Source organism: Hemitrygon akajei, chromosome 18 (assembly GCF_048418815.1).
Source record: "Hemitrygon akajei chromosome 18, sHemAka1.3, whole genome shotgun sequence".
Lineage (NCBI taxonomy): Eukaryota > Metazoa > Chordata > Chondrichthyes > Myliobatiformes > Dasyatidae > Hemitrygon > Hemitrygon akajei.
The window spans coordinates 36007054-36022289 of NC_133141.1; the positions used below are offsets into that span (position 1 = coordinate 36007054).

A 15236-nucleotide genomic window follows, 5' to 3' on the forward strand; every position below is an offset into this window, starting at 1 on the left:
AGCAACAAAAGGAAGACATTTACGTTCAATTCCAGGTTAGGCTAATAAGCCAAAGTACACATTGTGTCTACTTTATTAGATACACTGGTATACCTATTTGATAATGCAAATGTCGAAACAGCCAATCATGTGGCAGCAACTGAATGCATAAAAGCATGCAGGGGTTCAGTTGTTGTTCAGAATGGGGAAGAAATGTGATCTGAATGACTTTGCCCATGGAATGATTATTGGTGCCAGATGGGGTGGTTTGAGTATCTCAGAATCTGCTGATCTCCTGGGATTTTCATGCACCACAGTCTCTAGAATTTACAGAGAATGGTGCAAAAAGACCATCCAGTGAACAGTATTTCAATGGGCTTTAACACCATGTTAAAGAGAGAGTTCAGAGGAGAATGGTCATACTGGTTCAAGCTGACAGGAAGGTAACAGTAATACGTGTTACAACAGTGGTGTGGAGAGGAGCAGCTCTGAATGCACAATGTGTCACACCTTCATGTGGATGGGCCACAGATATGCACTCAGTGGCCACTTTATCAGGTACAGGAGTTACCCAATAAAGTGGCCACTTGGTGGAAGCTGACATAATGTATTTTTCACTGTGGTCTGGAGTTAGCCAGCTTGTTTTTCTTTGCTTGGTGTTAGAGTGTGAAAACCAATGGCATATCCTTTCAGACTCAACTCTGCTTTGAACAAATTATCAAACTTTCAACCTATGTTGAAGTTGAATAAGATGATGGTGAGGCCTAATTTGGAGTATTATGTGCACTTCTGGTCACCTGCTTACAGGGAAGATACCTATAGAATTGAAAGAATGCAGAAAAAATTACAAGGATATTGCCAGGACTTGAAGACCTGAATTATCGAGAAATGTTGAATAGGTTAGGACTTTACTCCCTGGAGCATAGAAGAATAAGAGGAGATTTGATAGCATATATGAAATTATGAGTGGTATAGATAGGGTAAGTTGAAGCAGGTTGAGACAAGATCTAAAGGTCATGGTTAAGGGTGAAAGGTGAAATGTTTAAGGGGAACACGGAGGGGGGACATTCACTCAGAGTGAATAAGGGGGACGGGAGGGGTATGGAGGTCTATGGTCCCGGTGCAGCTCAATGGAACTAGGTAAAATAATAGTTCAGTATGGACTAGAAGGGCCGATGGGCCTGCTTCTGTGCTGTATGATGGTAATGAGTTATGTATTTTTCTAACATTTTAATGTTTCCAAATATATGTAACACTTGACAATTGGCTGAGGCAAAATATCTGACAAACTGGCTGCAAATGTAATTTTCAACAATTTGCCAGGCGAGACTTGCTTCAGCCTCCTGTATGTGATAGGATTGACAACCATGCGGTCCCACATCACACAGGGTCTTGCATGTAGCATCAATCATGGGGATCAACTGCAGGTCAGTGCAGATTTAATGTGTGGGTCAATGGAGAATGCAACAGACTTGCAAATAGTACAATTTTATTTCCAACAAAACTATATCAGCAGTAGATTAAAAATACACTGGATTATTGCACAGAATAATTCCAATTATTGTTTTTGATTAAAAACTCTGATGGTGATGGAATTGGAGATTCCATTAATGGAGAAGGCTATTTTGTGACTTTGTTTAAACATGGGGAGCCTGATGCACGGGTAGCCATCACACAGTCCTTGACAGATCGGGGTCAGGGTCCAGTGGCATGGAATAAAAGATGACTGGGGACCCTTCACGGCTGTAGCCTTCCTTCACCTTCTCTGTCGTTGTGATGTGTCGTCATCTTCTGCCAGCTCCACCGTTGAGGTCTTGGTTGGATCACTCTCTGTCTGGAACCAACCCCCCCACTCCCCCTGACCTTACCGACATGGGTGACCCTACCAGGAGTTCAGCATCAAATGATCTAACTCCAGACAGCATCATTCCTGATATTTCAGGAGCTTGCATGTCTCTGCACCAGGTCAGGTGATGAACCTTGGAGAAAAACAAACTCTGAAAAGATTCATGAGTAAGGTGAAAGTTAGTTTGAATAAACTGATGTCTAATTTCACCATCACCACCTCCTTCCTCAGTCAGTCTTTTATAAATAATCAGTACCATTTTTATTTGTCTTATCTCCTCAGGAAGGTGAACAGAGAACACAGCTTTATGAAGCAGCTTATGATGGATGTTGTTTATGTAGTGTCAGAAGTGATAGAGACGGAAAAGCCATGTACTGTAGATTGGACATTTCAGGCAGAATCAAAACTATCTATACTGTTTAATATTCTGAAGGTGAGTATAACTTATTCATTTCATAATCCTTAAACTTTCATTATCATTATCCTTGTTTTTATATTTATAATTATTGCTTTTTATGTGGCACCTGATCTGGAATAACAATCATTTCATTCTCCTTTACACTTGTGTACTGAAGAATTACAATAAACATCTTGAATCTTGAAAAACTGAAGCAGAGATAAAGATCCAAGTCAGCCAATAGATCCTTAGAAACCTGGACACAAGAGATCCTGCAGATGCTGGAGAACCTGAGCAACCAATACATAAAGAAATAGGGAAATCCAGCATCTTGTGTGTGTTGCTCAAGAATTCACACACAAGATCAAAGAACTCAGCAGGTCAGGTGGCATCAATGGAGAAGAATAAATAGTCGATGTTTTGGGTCGAGACCCGAGCCCTAATGAAGGGTCTCAGCCTGAGGCATTGACTCTATATTCCTCTCCACAGATGCTGCCTGACCAGCTGAGTTCCGCCAGCATTTGGTGTGTGTTACTCTGGGTTTCCAGCATCTACAGAATCTCATATGCTTACTGGCGTGGGTACCTGACCACTTAAACCCAGTCGCTTCGGGCAGATGAGGCTCGTCAGCCGTGGTTGGCAACTCTCCGAGGAGAGGGAAAACTCTGATCTCAAACCTCCACTGTCTTGCAGCTGTACCCACTCATGGGGTAGGATTCGGGAGCAGGGGCGTATCTACGGAAAATAGCCCTACGGCAAGCACTGAAATTACGCCCCTGTCCAAACATCTGACACCCATCTTTTAGATAACTTTACCATAATATCAGCTGAAAAATACAAGTCAAGCTCGTTAATTTTTTAATTAACAAATGATGACACTACATGAAAATTATAACTGCACCTTCCTTGCTTTCACTGATGCAAATTGGTCTATGATGTGATCAAAGTCAGTTTTGTCAGTTTCTTCTCTTACTACATCAGCAGAGCAAGATCACAGAGTCCGCCTTGACCCGTGGAGGCTCTCAAATATGAAAGTATTAGTTCTAACTTGCTGAATGATCTCTCACAGCTGGCGATGGAAACTGCGATGGTTAGCATTAACTGAATAGCAATGCGAAGATTGGGGAAGACGCTCTCATCTCCATACTGAACAATAATTCAAGAAGCTCTTCAGGTCTTGATATTTTCATGTTGACCCGCCTTGATGGCAACATTCTGCAGTCCAAAATTTCTTCATATAGCTGCTGTCCATCAACATCGGAGCTGTACAATTCGCCCAAATTTTCGCACTTCTTTAGGTCGTTACTGTCGGCGCCGTAACACAGTCCCTCGACATCGAAAAGGAATCCAAACTTGGCGTCAGTGTCGTGCAAACGAGCGAACCTTTCATCCATTTCTCTGTGAAGACGGTCGAGTGTTCCCTTCATGACTCTTTCCATTTCCTCCTTAGCTGTTAACCCAGCGTCTCTCGAGTTCTCATCAGCCATTCATTTCTTTCGTTTCTGACGTCTTTCAACTTCAATATTCCATTCTTGACAGAGACCGACTCCTTCTTTGAGTGACTCACTGACCAACACTTCTCTTTCATCATAAAAATGATCTTGGAGGGCTTTCAAATCCAGGGCAGCATCGTGGAAGATCACGCTAGGATCCTGCAGCCTCTTTTGAATACGGTCAATGCGAATGAGTACTTTGTTCCAAAATCCTAGCAAAATCAGAAAATCGTAACTCAACATGCGGTTGTACAGCTGCCTTGCGTCACTTCTTGTCTCACTGGTCTCGTTTTCATTGTCTGTCACGTCCTGGAGAACTTGAAGTATCTCCTCAAGGTATTTGTTGACAGGCTTCACTGTTTCTGTCCTTGCAATCCACCTGGTTTTGGACTCCAGCTTAACAACCACAGGCACGGCGTATTTGAGTTTTTCCCAGCGCTGTGTTGAACGAGTGAAAAACACGTAGGGAGCTTCAATGGTTCCAAAAAACGTGACCATCATTGTATCCTGCTTGGCTGCATGTACATCCACCAAGTTGAGTGAGGGATGGTCACAATTCACAAACACTGCCAGGTTGTTTTTCTCACTTATTCTTTGATGAACACCACTTCTGTGTCCAGCCATCACAGCAGGATTGTCATACCACTGTGACAGACAGTCTTTTAAGTCCATTTAGTCCTTCTCTAGCTGTATCAAGATGTCTTCAACCAAGCTGTCAGCATCCTTCTGGCTTATCTGGATAAAACCAAGGAAGGACTCTCTAACACGAACTATTTTCCTCTCAGAATCAACTTCCACATACCTCACTACTTCTGACGTCTGCTCACGGTGTGCCTGATCAAGAGTCGAGTCGAACATGAGACCATAGTACTTGGCTTTACGAATGCTTCTCAGTAAACTCTGGCGAACAGTGGATGCCATCATGTGGATGAATTTGTTCCTGGTGAAAGATAAGACGTGGATCCAGGATGACTTTCCAAATGAGTGAGGTGTTCTTTTATGACAGGGTCGAAGATGGCCAGTAGTTTCAGTAAGCCAAGGAAATTTCCAACATTGGAGTCATTGTCTAGCTGAAGTGATTCCCTGTGTCCTTGCAAAGCCAGGTTCTGAGTCGCAAGGGATTTTATGCAGTGAAGGATTCTCGTCAAGATATCACGCCACTTCTCCTTTTCCTTCTCAATCTGTGACTGAAATACCACGTCAATAACTCCTCTGTTTCCAGCTAAATTTCTTTCCATTTCCTTCCACTGTGTGAAGCATTTCTAATAATTCTTGGCATTTTCATGAACACTAATCCTTTCAGGTGCTTTTCAGTTGTTGAATCCGCTTTCCTGCTCCAATGAGGATTGATGGTCTGACCGGGAATAGAGAAGACAACAGATACAAAATGCAGACTTTTTAGAAGGGAGATAGACGAGCCATGAGCGAGTCACTTCCTCACCACGACCATTTCCCAATTTCCTCTTGAACCAAGTTTTGGTCATTGAGCAGTTATTTGTTGGTAGGAAAGGCCTCGCACTGTTCTGGAAATACTTCGAACCCAGCTTTATTATTTCTGTTCTCAATGCATCAGGCAGAATTGCTTTTCCGGTATCCTTGTCGAACTTCAGAAGTCCAATGTCATGCTGTTCAATCACTCCTGGTATGACAGTTTGAGGCTCTTTGACACCATCCAGTTCACTAGGTTCAGTGTTGTCAGGTTCAATCTCATCAGGTAAAATTTCGTCAATAAACTCAACATCACCACCACCACCACCATCGTCTTCCCCTCCTGTCATGTCCATGTTCTCTGTGGTAGCCTCACTCTTAATCTCGTCATATTCAGATTTATCTGACTTGACTTTCTCCTCGGCTTGCGACACATTTGTACTTGATCCACCTTTGGAATTCTAACAAACTTGTAGCAGGTGCAGGCGACTCCATGGAACGTGTCGAACTACTTGTTCCGAGCTTTTCAAAGAAGGGCATGAAGAACTTGCTCGACTTGTTGGCTTCCTCCACCTCCAACTTTCGTCTCTTCTGTCCTTCAGCTCCACTTTCCTTCTTCTTCGTGAAGAAACGTTTCATGGTATTCTTACACAATGCTCTGAAATAAGGCCATCCTAGTGCTTCTCACCCATGATAATCAAAGACAGATCATACATCTGAAGAAAATTCTTTGCTCACTATCCAAGGATGGCTTGTCTGACTTTAATAGAAACTGCTCAGTGGTGCCCCCCCCCCCTTCAAGTGGCACCCAGGGCACGTGCCGTACCTGCCATACCTTAGATATGCCACTGTTCGAGAGTAAACTCCAAGGAAAAGTCCGGAGCTGAAGTCCCTGAGGCAGCCCTACATTGAGATCAACACTATCTGGCAACTCCTGCATCGACAATGGTGCAAAACTCTAAGTCTCTGCTGTTCCTTTGGGTTCATCAGCTGTGTGGAGAGGGGGAGCCTGCTTCATGGCAACAGCTTGCTCTCCATGTTGTACTGCCCTGGCTTGCGTATCATGTTGACAGCTAGGACACTACATCCACGGTCGATCTCGACCCATGAAAGGCATTAAAAGAAAACAAATTTCAGAATTTTGTGCATGTTACTTGGAAGCCTGGATTGTCTCTTGCTGGCATTTTCACATTTTTCAGGATAAGCGTGGGTATGTTTAGGGTCGCGTGCAAATACGGCAATCCTGAGCTTACTGACTGAGCTACACAGGTCATGTCCTGGCTATGGTTGCATCGAGACCTCATGAGAACCTTGGAGCTCTCTGAGATATCTCAGCACTTTCCTTGGTGACATAGTATTTAATGCTGTCTCATAGTTGCGCAGATCCAGGTTATTTGACTTCTGAATCACTTAGTGGGAAAAGAATCAATCAGGAGTTGATGGGACTATCTGAGAGAATAAGTTAAAAGGGTGCAGGGAAATCAGGAGAGGGATAAATGGGCAAATGGGTTTGCTCTCCTGCGAGCTGGCATTAACCCAACGGAGTAAATGGCCTTTATCTGTCCCTTTATAAGGATGAGGTAATGTCTCTTTATTGTTTTCTAACCTCTTGCAGTTAGGTTTGTCTGAGAAACAATTTAAAGATTTGATTCATTCAGAGTCCACTTACACTTTCTTTAATAGGTCGTATCTATGTTGTGAAAATGATGATTTTACCTAGATTTTTATATATTTTTCAAAATATACCTATCTTTTTAACTAAAAATGTTTTGATCAAATTGACTCTATTATTTTGTCTTTTATTTGGAACAATAAAAGATCAAAAATTAATAAGTATTATTTACAAAAATCTAAAAAAGATGGTGGTCTTGCACTTCCTAATTTAAGATTGTATTATTGGGCTGTTAATATTCAACAATTATGTTTTTGGCTATATTAGTTCGATAACAGCCAAAAACCAGTGGATTGATTTGGAATTAAAAGCTATCAAACAATTCATTATTAGGAGCTCCATTACCTTTACAACTCTCTAAAATTCCAAATTTAAATCTCTACCCTCTTATTAAACAGTCCTTACGGATTTGGTTTCAGTTTCACAACTTTTAAAATTTTAAACAATTTAAATTGTCCAGCTGTTTATATCGAAGCTTTTTATTTAAATCTTCAATAACCGATCCCATTTTTCTCTTATGGAGAAATAAGGGGATCTGTTTTTTTGCAGATTTATTTTGTGACGGTTGATTGATGACTTTTGAAGAGCTAATTAGTACATATTCTCTCTCTCATACACACTTTTTGAAATATCTTTAGGTTAGACACTTTTTACAAAAATACTTACTTAAGTTTCCATACATGCAAGAATCTGATTTGTTGGATATTATTTTGAATATGAATCCTTTCGTAAGAGGTTCCATTGGTAGAATTTATCATTTATTTTTACTACAAAAAGATAACCTCTCACTAAAGATTAAACAAGATTGGGAGAGAGAACTTAATATGACCTTTGTTAATGTAGATTGGTTGCGAGTTCTGAAAATGGTCAATTCTTCTTCGATATGTGCCAATCACTGTTTAATTCAATTTAAAATTGTTCACCGTTATTATTTAACAAAGGGGAGACTATCCAAAATATTTCCTAACATAGCCAATTATTGCGATATGTGTAAAACTGAAGTAGCCACTTTGTCACATGTGTTCTGGTCATGTTCTTCATTAAAATTGTTTTGGAAATCTTTATTTTCTACAATTTCTAAAGCTCTGAAAATTAATCTACAACCTAATACATTGACTGTTCTATTTGGAATAGTTCCGCATCATATTCAGGGTATTTCATCTTCAGACCAACATATAATTGCATTTGTTACATTGTTGGCAAGAAGGGCTATTTTATTGAAATGGAAAGATACCTCTGTTCCTACATTAATTCAATGGTTTTCTCAAGTAATGTTATGTCTTAGTTTGGAAAAAATTAGTAGAACTTTTGATCCTCGATTCGATTTTGAGAGAAGATGGGGTTTTTTTGCCAAATATTATCATTTAATTTGAATTAATTTATATTGTTTCCTTCCAATTTTATTTTCTATGAATGTGAATTGGCGGTTGATGATTTTTCTTCTTTATATATATAGATGATGGTAAGATGTATTGCTCCGCGAGATGATTCCTAATAGGTTTTTATTTTTTTTTTCTTTATTTTTTTTTTCTTTTTTCTTTTTCCTTCTCTTGGAGTTAGTGGTTTTTTTTAGTTAGTTGGGGATCTCTTTTTTCCATCTTTCTTTTATAAAAATTTTTTTCATGATCATATATTATTTTTGATAAGTTTTTTTCAGCTTTATTAATTGTATATATATCAACTTGTTGAAGTTTTGTATCATCTTATAGCTGTAGAAGATTATCAATAAAAAGATTTTTAAAATGAAATAAAACAAAATATTACGACAAATAAGTTAATAAATATAATTTATAAAATGGATCACCGATAAACGGTAAACACTCAACAGTGCAGGAAACAGTAAACAGCTCGCTGTCCTAGTGACACGACCTCGGTGGTGGCAGAGTATTCAATGGTTTATTTTTTTCTCCTTTTATCCCTGTGGTTTGTAGGGTCCATTTAAGTTTTGACTAAAATTGTCTTAATCACTCTGCATTACTGAAGTTAGGTTAAAGTCCAGCTATGTGATTCTTGACTTCCCTGCAAAATGAGCTTTTGTACGATTGACTTTCACAGTTAAATATTGTAGTCTTCTTTGTTGCCATAGTTGCAAAGTGGATTCGGTATGAACTCGGAGAGGAAGTTAACTTTTTCAGCCGGAACAACAATTGCGTACAAGGTCACTGAACTGATGATTTCTTCAGAAGACACCATGGGTATGTAAAAGGATAATATGAAGATAAAGTGATTACTTGAATATGAGACTGGTTGATAAACTATTTAACTTTTTCCAATGATAACTTAGAACACGCTAACTGTCCAAATATGTGACACAATTTTTCTGTATTTTTTTCAGAATTAAATTGCCGTTGCTTCTTGAAGAGTAGTAAGTTGTTTCACTTTCCTGATTGTGTCTTAGTTTGAAACTATCTCTACTCCAAACACACACTGTCATGGCCCCAAAGAATCAAATAGGACTGTTGGAAAGACTGAGTGTTCTCTCCAAATTCCTTGTCTTAAAGCACAGGGGTAATCCTTGCCCACTGTTACAATATCTTCTTAAAATGTTAATATTAACACAAATTGTGAGAATGCTGCTACATTTATTGGCTCAAGATTTTGGCATGAAGAAACTTCTCTATATCATCACAAAGAATATAGCTTTCATGGCTCTTCATACAGAGGGGAAGTTTTCACTATTGCCTTCATTAAACACCAGCACGAGAAATAAGATTTGGCCATTCAGCCCTTTTTGATGAATGAGTTTTGATAAAAGGGTCTTGGAGTGATAGAATCATAGAAACAGCCCCTTTGGCCTGTCTAGTCCATGCCAAACTATGTATTAATCTGCCTGGTCACATCAACCTACACCCGGTCCAAAGCCCTATATATCCCTCCCATTGATGTACTTATCCTAATTTCTCCTAAATGTTCAAATCCATCCCACAAACGGCTGTGGAGGCTGTCATTGGGTATATTTGAAACGGAGGTTGATAGGTTCTTGATTGGAAAGGGCGTCAAAGTTTATGGGAAAAAGGCAGGAAAATGGGGTTGAGAGTGTTAATAATTCATCATTGATTGAATGGCGGAGAAGACACAACGGGCTGAATGGCCTAATTCTGCTCCTATGTCTTATAATCTCTTCGCACAGATGTTGCCTGACCTGTTGGGTGTTTCCAGCAATTTCTGTTTCCATTCACCCCTCATTCTCTCCGACATTAAATAAGATCATGTCTGATCTTTCATTCGGCATCACTTTCCTACAAAAGCTCCATATCCCTTGATTCCCCTGATAGCTAAAACTCAATCAGTGTCTCTCATACTTTAGGTGTTCAACATAGGGAATCAGGCTACTTAATCGAAAAAGACATCTTGGTGGAGGAATTGAAAGATACAGTTCAAGATTAGCACTATTTGTCACATGTACATCAAAGCATATAGTGAAATGTGTTATCTTGTATAGACCATAAGACACAGGAGCAGAATGAGGCCATTCAGCCCATCGAGTCTGCTCTGCCATTCCATCAAGGCTGATCCATTTCCCTCTCAACCCTATTTTCCTGCCTTCTCCCTGTAACCTTTGATGTCCTCTTCCCACAACCCCCCATTCACCATTCCCCATTCCCTTTTCCCTCTCTCTCACCTTTTCTCCTTGCTTGCCCATTACTTCCCTCTGGTGCTCCTCCCCACTTTTCTTTCTTCATTGGCCTTCTGTCCTCTGCTATCAGATTCCCCCTTCTCCAGCCCTGTATCTCTTTCACCAATCAACTTCACAGCTCTTTACTTTACTCTCCAACCCCCCCCCCCCCCCCGGTTCACCTATCACCTTGTGTTTCTCTCTTCCCTCCCCCCCCTTAACTCTACTCCTCATTTATTTTTTTTTCTCCAGTCCTGCCAAAGGGTCTCGGCCTGAAACATTGACTGTACACTTTTCCACAGATGTTGCCCGTCCTGCTGAGTTCCTCCAGCATTTTGTGTGTGTGTTGCTTGGATTTCCAGCATCTGCAGATTTTCTCTTGTTCATTCACTTTAAAGATGCATTTATTAATGAGGTGTTTAAAATCACATTGGGCATAAATAGGATCTATGCACACAAGTTCAGGTGAGAGGGAAGAGGTTTAATAGGGACCTTGCAGGCAAATCTTTCACCCACAAGGCTGTTCCACACTTGGAATAAGCTGCTAGAGGAAGGGGTTATGGCCGGTATATTAAGAACATTAAAAATTACACTTGGACACGTTGGAGATGCTTAGAGATACGGGCCAAAGGAGGGCAGGTGGGACTTCCATTGCTGGTAATCCTGGTCAGCATGCATTAGTTGGGCCAAAGGGCCTGTTTCCATGCATTATGACTCTAAGTGTATCTGCATTTCACTTTGTGTCTGTCTTTCACACTTTAAGTTTGGTGACATCCAAAACTTCTCAGTGTGGCAGATTGATACGTCAGGGCTCCCATGTTTTGTGCATCCTGGAAAGCAGTTATTGGCATTCCCAAAAATCTCCATGTGATCCTATTCCTTTAATTTAGGAGAAAACTAGATTAGATGATTGGGGATAGGTCCTGCATATTGCAGTGGAGTGAAGCAGGGTGGTGCTAATTACAGCTAGATGTTGTGTTTGTTTTACCTTTTAAAAGATTGGTGTAGTTGGGGCTGGTGCTAAAGATTGTCAGAAGATACAGTAGGATATAGATCAGTTGTAAATATGAGTGGAGAAATGGCAGATGGAGTTTAGTCCAGGCAAGTGTGAGGTTCTGCACTTTGGGAGATCAAAAATCAAAGGGAAGTAAACAGTTAGTGGCAGGACCCTTAATAGCATTGATGTACAGAGCGATCTTTGGGGTCCAAGTCTTTAGCTCTCTGAAAATGGCCTCAGAAGTTGACAGAGTGGTGAAGGAGGCATATATCATGTTTGCCTTTAGTCAGGGATTGAGTTTAAAGGTCAGGAAGTTATTTTTCAGCTTTATAAAACCCTGGTGAGGCTGCATCAATTTTGGTCACTCCATTATAGGAAGGATGTGGAGAGGGTTCAGAAGAGGTCTACAGGATTAGAGAGCATGGAAGGTTGAAGAAATTTCAGTTGTTTTCACTGGAGTGGTATGGGCAGAGGGGAGACTTGATAACTGTTTATAAAATTATGAGAGACACTGACAGAGTAGACAGCTAGTATCTTTTTCCCAGGGTTGAAATGTCAACTTTTGGAAGGTATTTATTTAAGATGAGAGGGGAAAGTTCAAAGGAGATGTGTGGGGTAAGTTTTTGTAGCATTGCCTTTTGAAGATGTCCTGGATACAGGGGAGGCTAGTGCCCATGGTAGAGTTGCCTGAGTTTGCAACCTCTGTAGCTTTTTCTGATCCTATGCAGTGGCCCCTCCAGAGCAGACAGTGAGCAACCAGTTAGAATGCTGTCCATGGTACATCTGTAGAAATTTGCTAGAGTCTTTCATGACCTATAAAATCTCCTGAAGCTCCTAATGGAATATAACTGCTGTCATTTCTTCTTTGTAATTGCATCAATATGTTGGGCCCAAATATAGATCTTCACATACATTGACACCTAAGAACTTGAAACTGCTCACCCTTTCCACTTCTGATCCCTCAATGAGGCTGGTGTGTGTTCCCTCGACTTTCCCTTCCTGAAGTCCACAATCCATTCCTTGGACTTATGGACATTGAGTGCAAATGTTGTGACACCACTCAACCAGCTGACCTATCTCACTCCTGTGTTCACGTGAATTAACATATCACAGATTTTTGGTTTCATTGCATTTTGGGAAATATCCCAACTTTTCTGGAAATGGGGTTTGTACATTGTGTTTTATAGGATTGATTTTATATTTTTATTTATTGTGTTTTAATGCTTACTGTGTGTTTTTTTTATGCTGCATCAGATCTGGAGTAACAATCATTTCATTTTCCTTTACACTCGTGTACTGAAGAATGACAATAAACAATCCTGAATCTTGAATTTTGAGAGATTCGGTCCTGATGTAGGCAAGTAGAGTTAGTGTAGATAAGCGTTACAGTTGTCATAGATGGGCTGAGCCCAATGGGTTTGTTTCGGTGCTGTATGATTCTCCGATCGATGAAACATCTCAGAACATTATTTACCTTTCCTTTTGCTCTGAATATTAGATTTTTGGATTAAATTACTAGCAAAAAAAATAAAGTGCTTAAAATTGTATTAAAGATTCTGCCTTTTCAATCTCAGTTATGATCTTGTTTCACCAGTGATAGTTGCTACAGACCAGAAAGGCACGATTGCTTCTTCGGTCGATGGGCTGACAAAGCTCTCTGCAGAGCAGAGGCTGCCGCTCCTCAGCATGGTCCTCGAAACTCTCGGCAGCAGTGAAAATCTCCCAGTTCTTGATGCAATGGTTTGTACCAGACACCTTCTCTCGACATTGCAAGGGATCTTGGCTTTGTGCATGGGAACTATGCAGGATGTGGTCTTAAATCTTTACTGAATCTCTGCACTGTTGATTGACGTTAAAACCAACACCAACATCTCTTAAGACACTACAGATCCTCAAATGTGAGTGAGGCCACACTTCAAGACTATTTCTCAAAACATTTTTATGCTTATCAAGAATTAGAATCAAATTTATTCACCATACACATTTTTATGTATTAGGAATGTGCTGCGGTGTGTTGGTCAGGCTGTGACATGCAACAAAAAACAGCAATGTTTGACAATTATAAAGAATAAAGATAAATAATTATATACCAAATATATAAGCATAGATATGGAATAAAATGTGTACCGGGGAGTGGCCACTGTCGCATGTAAACAGCTACTTGGAACCATAGGTGATAGCTGAGTGTCTGGTGACCCCTTGCTGTTAACAGCTCAGAAGAGGGAAAACATTCTATTGCTCAGCACAAGGTCTGTGGGTAATAACGGTGTCAGATTGTCTCACATACAAATGACAAGGCCAAATGAATATCACATAGACCTCTTGCCGTTAGCAGAGAGCAGATGTATTAACAAGAACAACTATGGTGAGAGTGGGATACTTCATTGATGCAGAATGGGAATTTGTGTTCACTTTTAGCCACAGAACAGCTCAGAAGAATATACTAGATCCCTGCATTGTACACTAAGTGGCTACTTTATTAGATACCTCCGCTACGTAACACAATGGCCACTGAGTGTATGTTCGTGTCTTCTGCTGCTGTAGCCCATCCATGTCAAGGTTTGACGTGTTGTGTATGCAGAATCTCTGAGATATTCAAATTACCCTGTGTGACATCAGCAATCATTCCATGGACAAAGTTGCTTAGATCACATTTCTTCCCCATTCTGATGTCTGGTCTGAACAACAACTGAATTGCTTGACCATGTCTGCATGCATTGAGTTGCTGCCACATGTTTGGCTGTTTAGATATCTGCATTGACGCACAGGTGTACCTAATAAAATGGCCACTGAGTGTAGATCAGAAAAGAGAAAATGTTGTACTGCTTAGCATGAATTCCATTTCTGTAATCAATAGAACACTTGGAAATTATTCCTTTGTCCTGACCTTGCCACATGTTTCCAGCTGGAGCAGATGCATGAAGGTCTGCAACCTGATCTTCAAGTGCTGGATCTGATGGAGGAAAGGAGCAGAGCCAGTGTGGAGAAGATGCTGGATCTGTTGGGAATTAAGAAGGCTGACCCACCTGGACAGCCCCTCACCTTAACTCAGGATCAGAACAGCATCATCCAGGCAGTAAACTTTCTCATCCAATCACTCAATGGTAAGTTTTGAAGTCATTTAATCCCACTCAGCAAAAGTATCAACCCTTGCCTTCAGCAGTCTCAGCACTGATTTCTGAAAGTCCCTCCTTAAACCTCTCCCCTCACTACCTCACTGATCTCCCTCGAGGACCCTTTGAAGACAAGTGATGCAAGTGTGGAATGAGCTGCCAGTGGAAGTGGTAGATGGGGGTTCAAATGCAACTTTTAAGATAAGTTTGCATAGGTATCTGGATGGGAGGGGTTTGGAGGTCTTTGACAAGTGCCGCACATGAGGCTGCTTAGCAAGATAAGAGCCCACGGTACTACAGGAAAGATACTAGCATGGAGAGAAGATTGGCCGACCGACAGGATGCAATGAGTGAGAATGATGGGGATCTTAATAGCTTAATCTGCTCCGATGTCTCATGGTCTTATGGAGGGATATGGTTCAGTAACGGTCAGATTAAACTGTACAGCAGATCAGGTCAGCATAGACAAGGTAAGCTGAAGGGTGTGTTACTGTGCTGCAGAAGTCTATGTTCTCGGTGTCCTTTAACTCTTCCGTGAACATATTCACTTGTCCCAATATTTCCTCATTGTCTAAATGTCAATACATTTTGACAGCATACCTGTAAATTATCTTGGGGGATCGGTGCTATTAAGGTGCTATGGAAATGCACATGGTAGCAGTGTGAAATAGCTGACAGTTGCCTATGCATTGATT

The 15236-nt window shown here is 40.6% G+C and overlaps 1 protein-coding gene across 2 annotated transcripts in view; it reads left to right on the forward strand.

Moving 5' to 3' along the window:
* The window catches only part of LOC140741571 (gasdermin-A3-like), a 32013-nt gene that overhangs the window by 4040 nt on the left and 12737 nt on the right, over window positions 1-15236 (forward strand). For both annotated transcript variants that reach the window (XM_073071874.1, XM_073071875.1), the window contains 5 exons: window positions 2108-2258; window positions 8902-9010; window positions 9151-9180; window positions 13023-13168; window positions 14334-14532. In XM_073071874.1, coding sequence (XP_072927975.1) covers window positions 2108-2258; window positions 8902-9010; window positions 9151-9180; window positions 13023-13168; window positions 14334-14532 — 635 coding nt within the window. The remainder of the gene's footprint in view (window positions 1-2107; window positions 2259-8901; window positions 9011-9150; window positions 9181-13022; window positions 13169-14333; window positions 14533-15236) is intronic.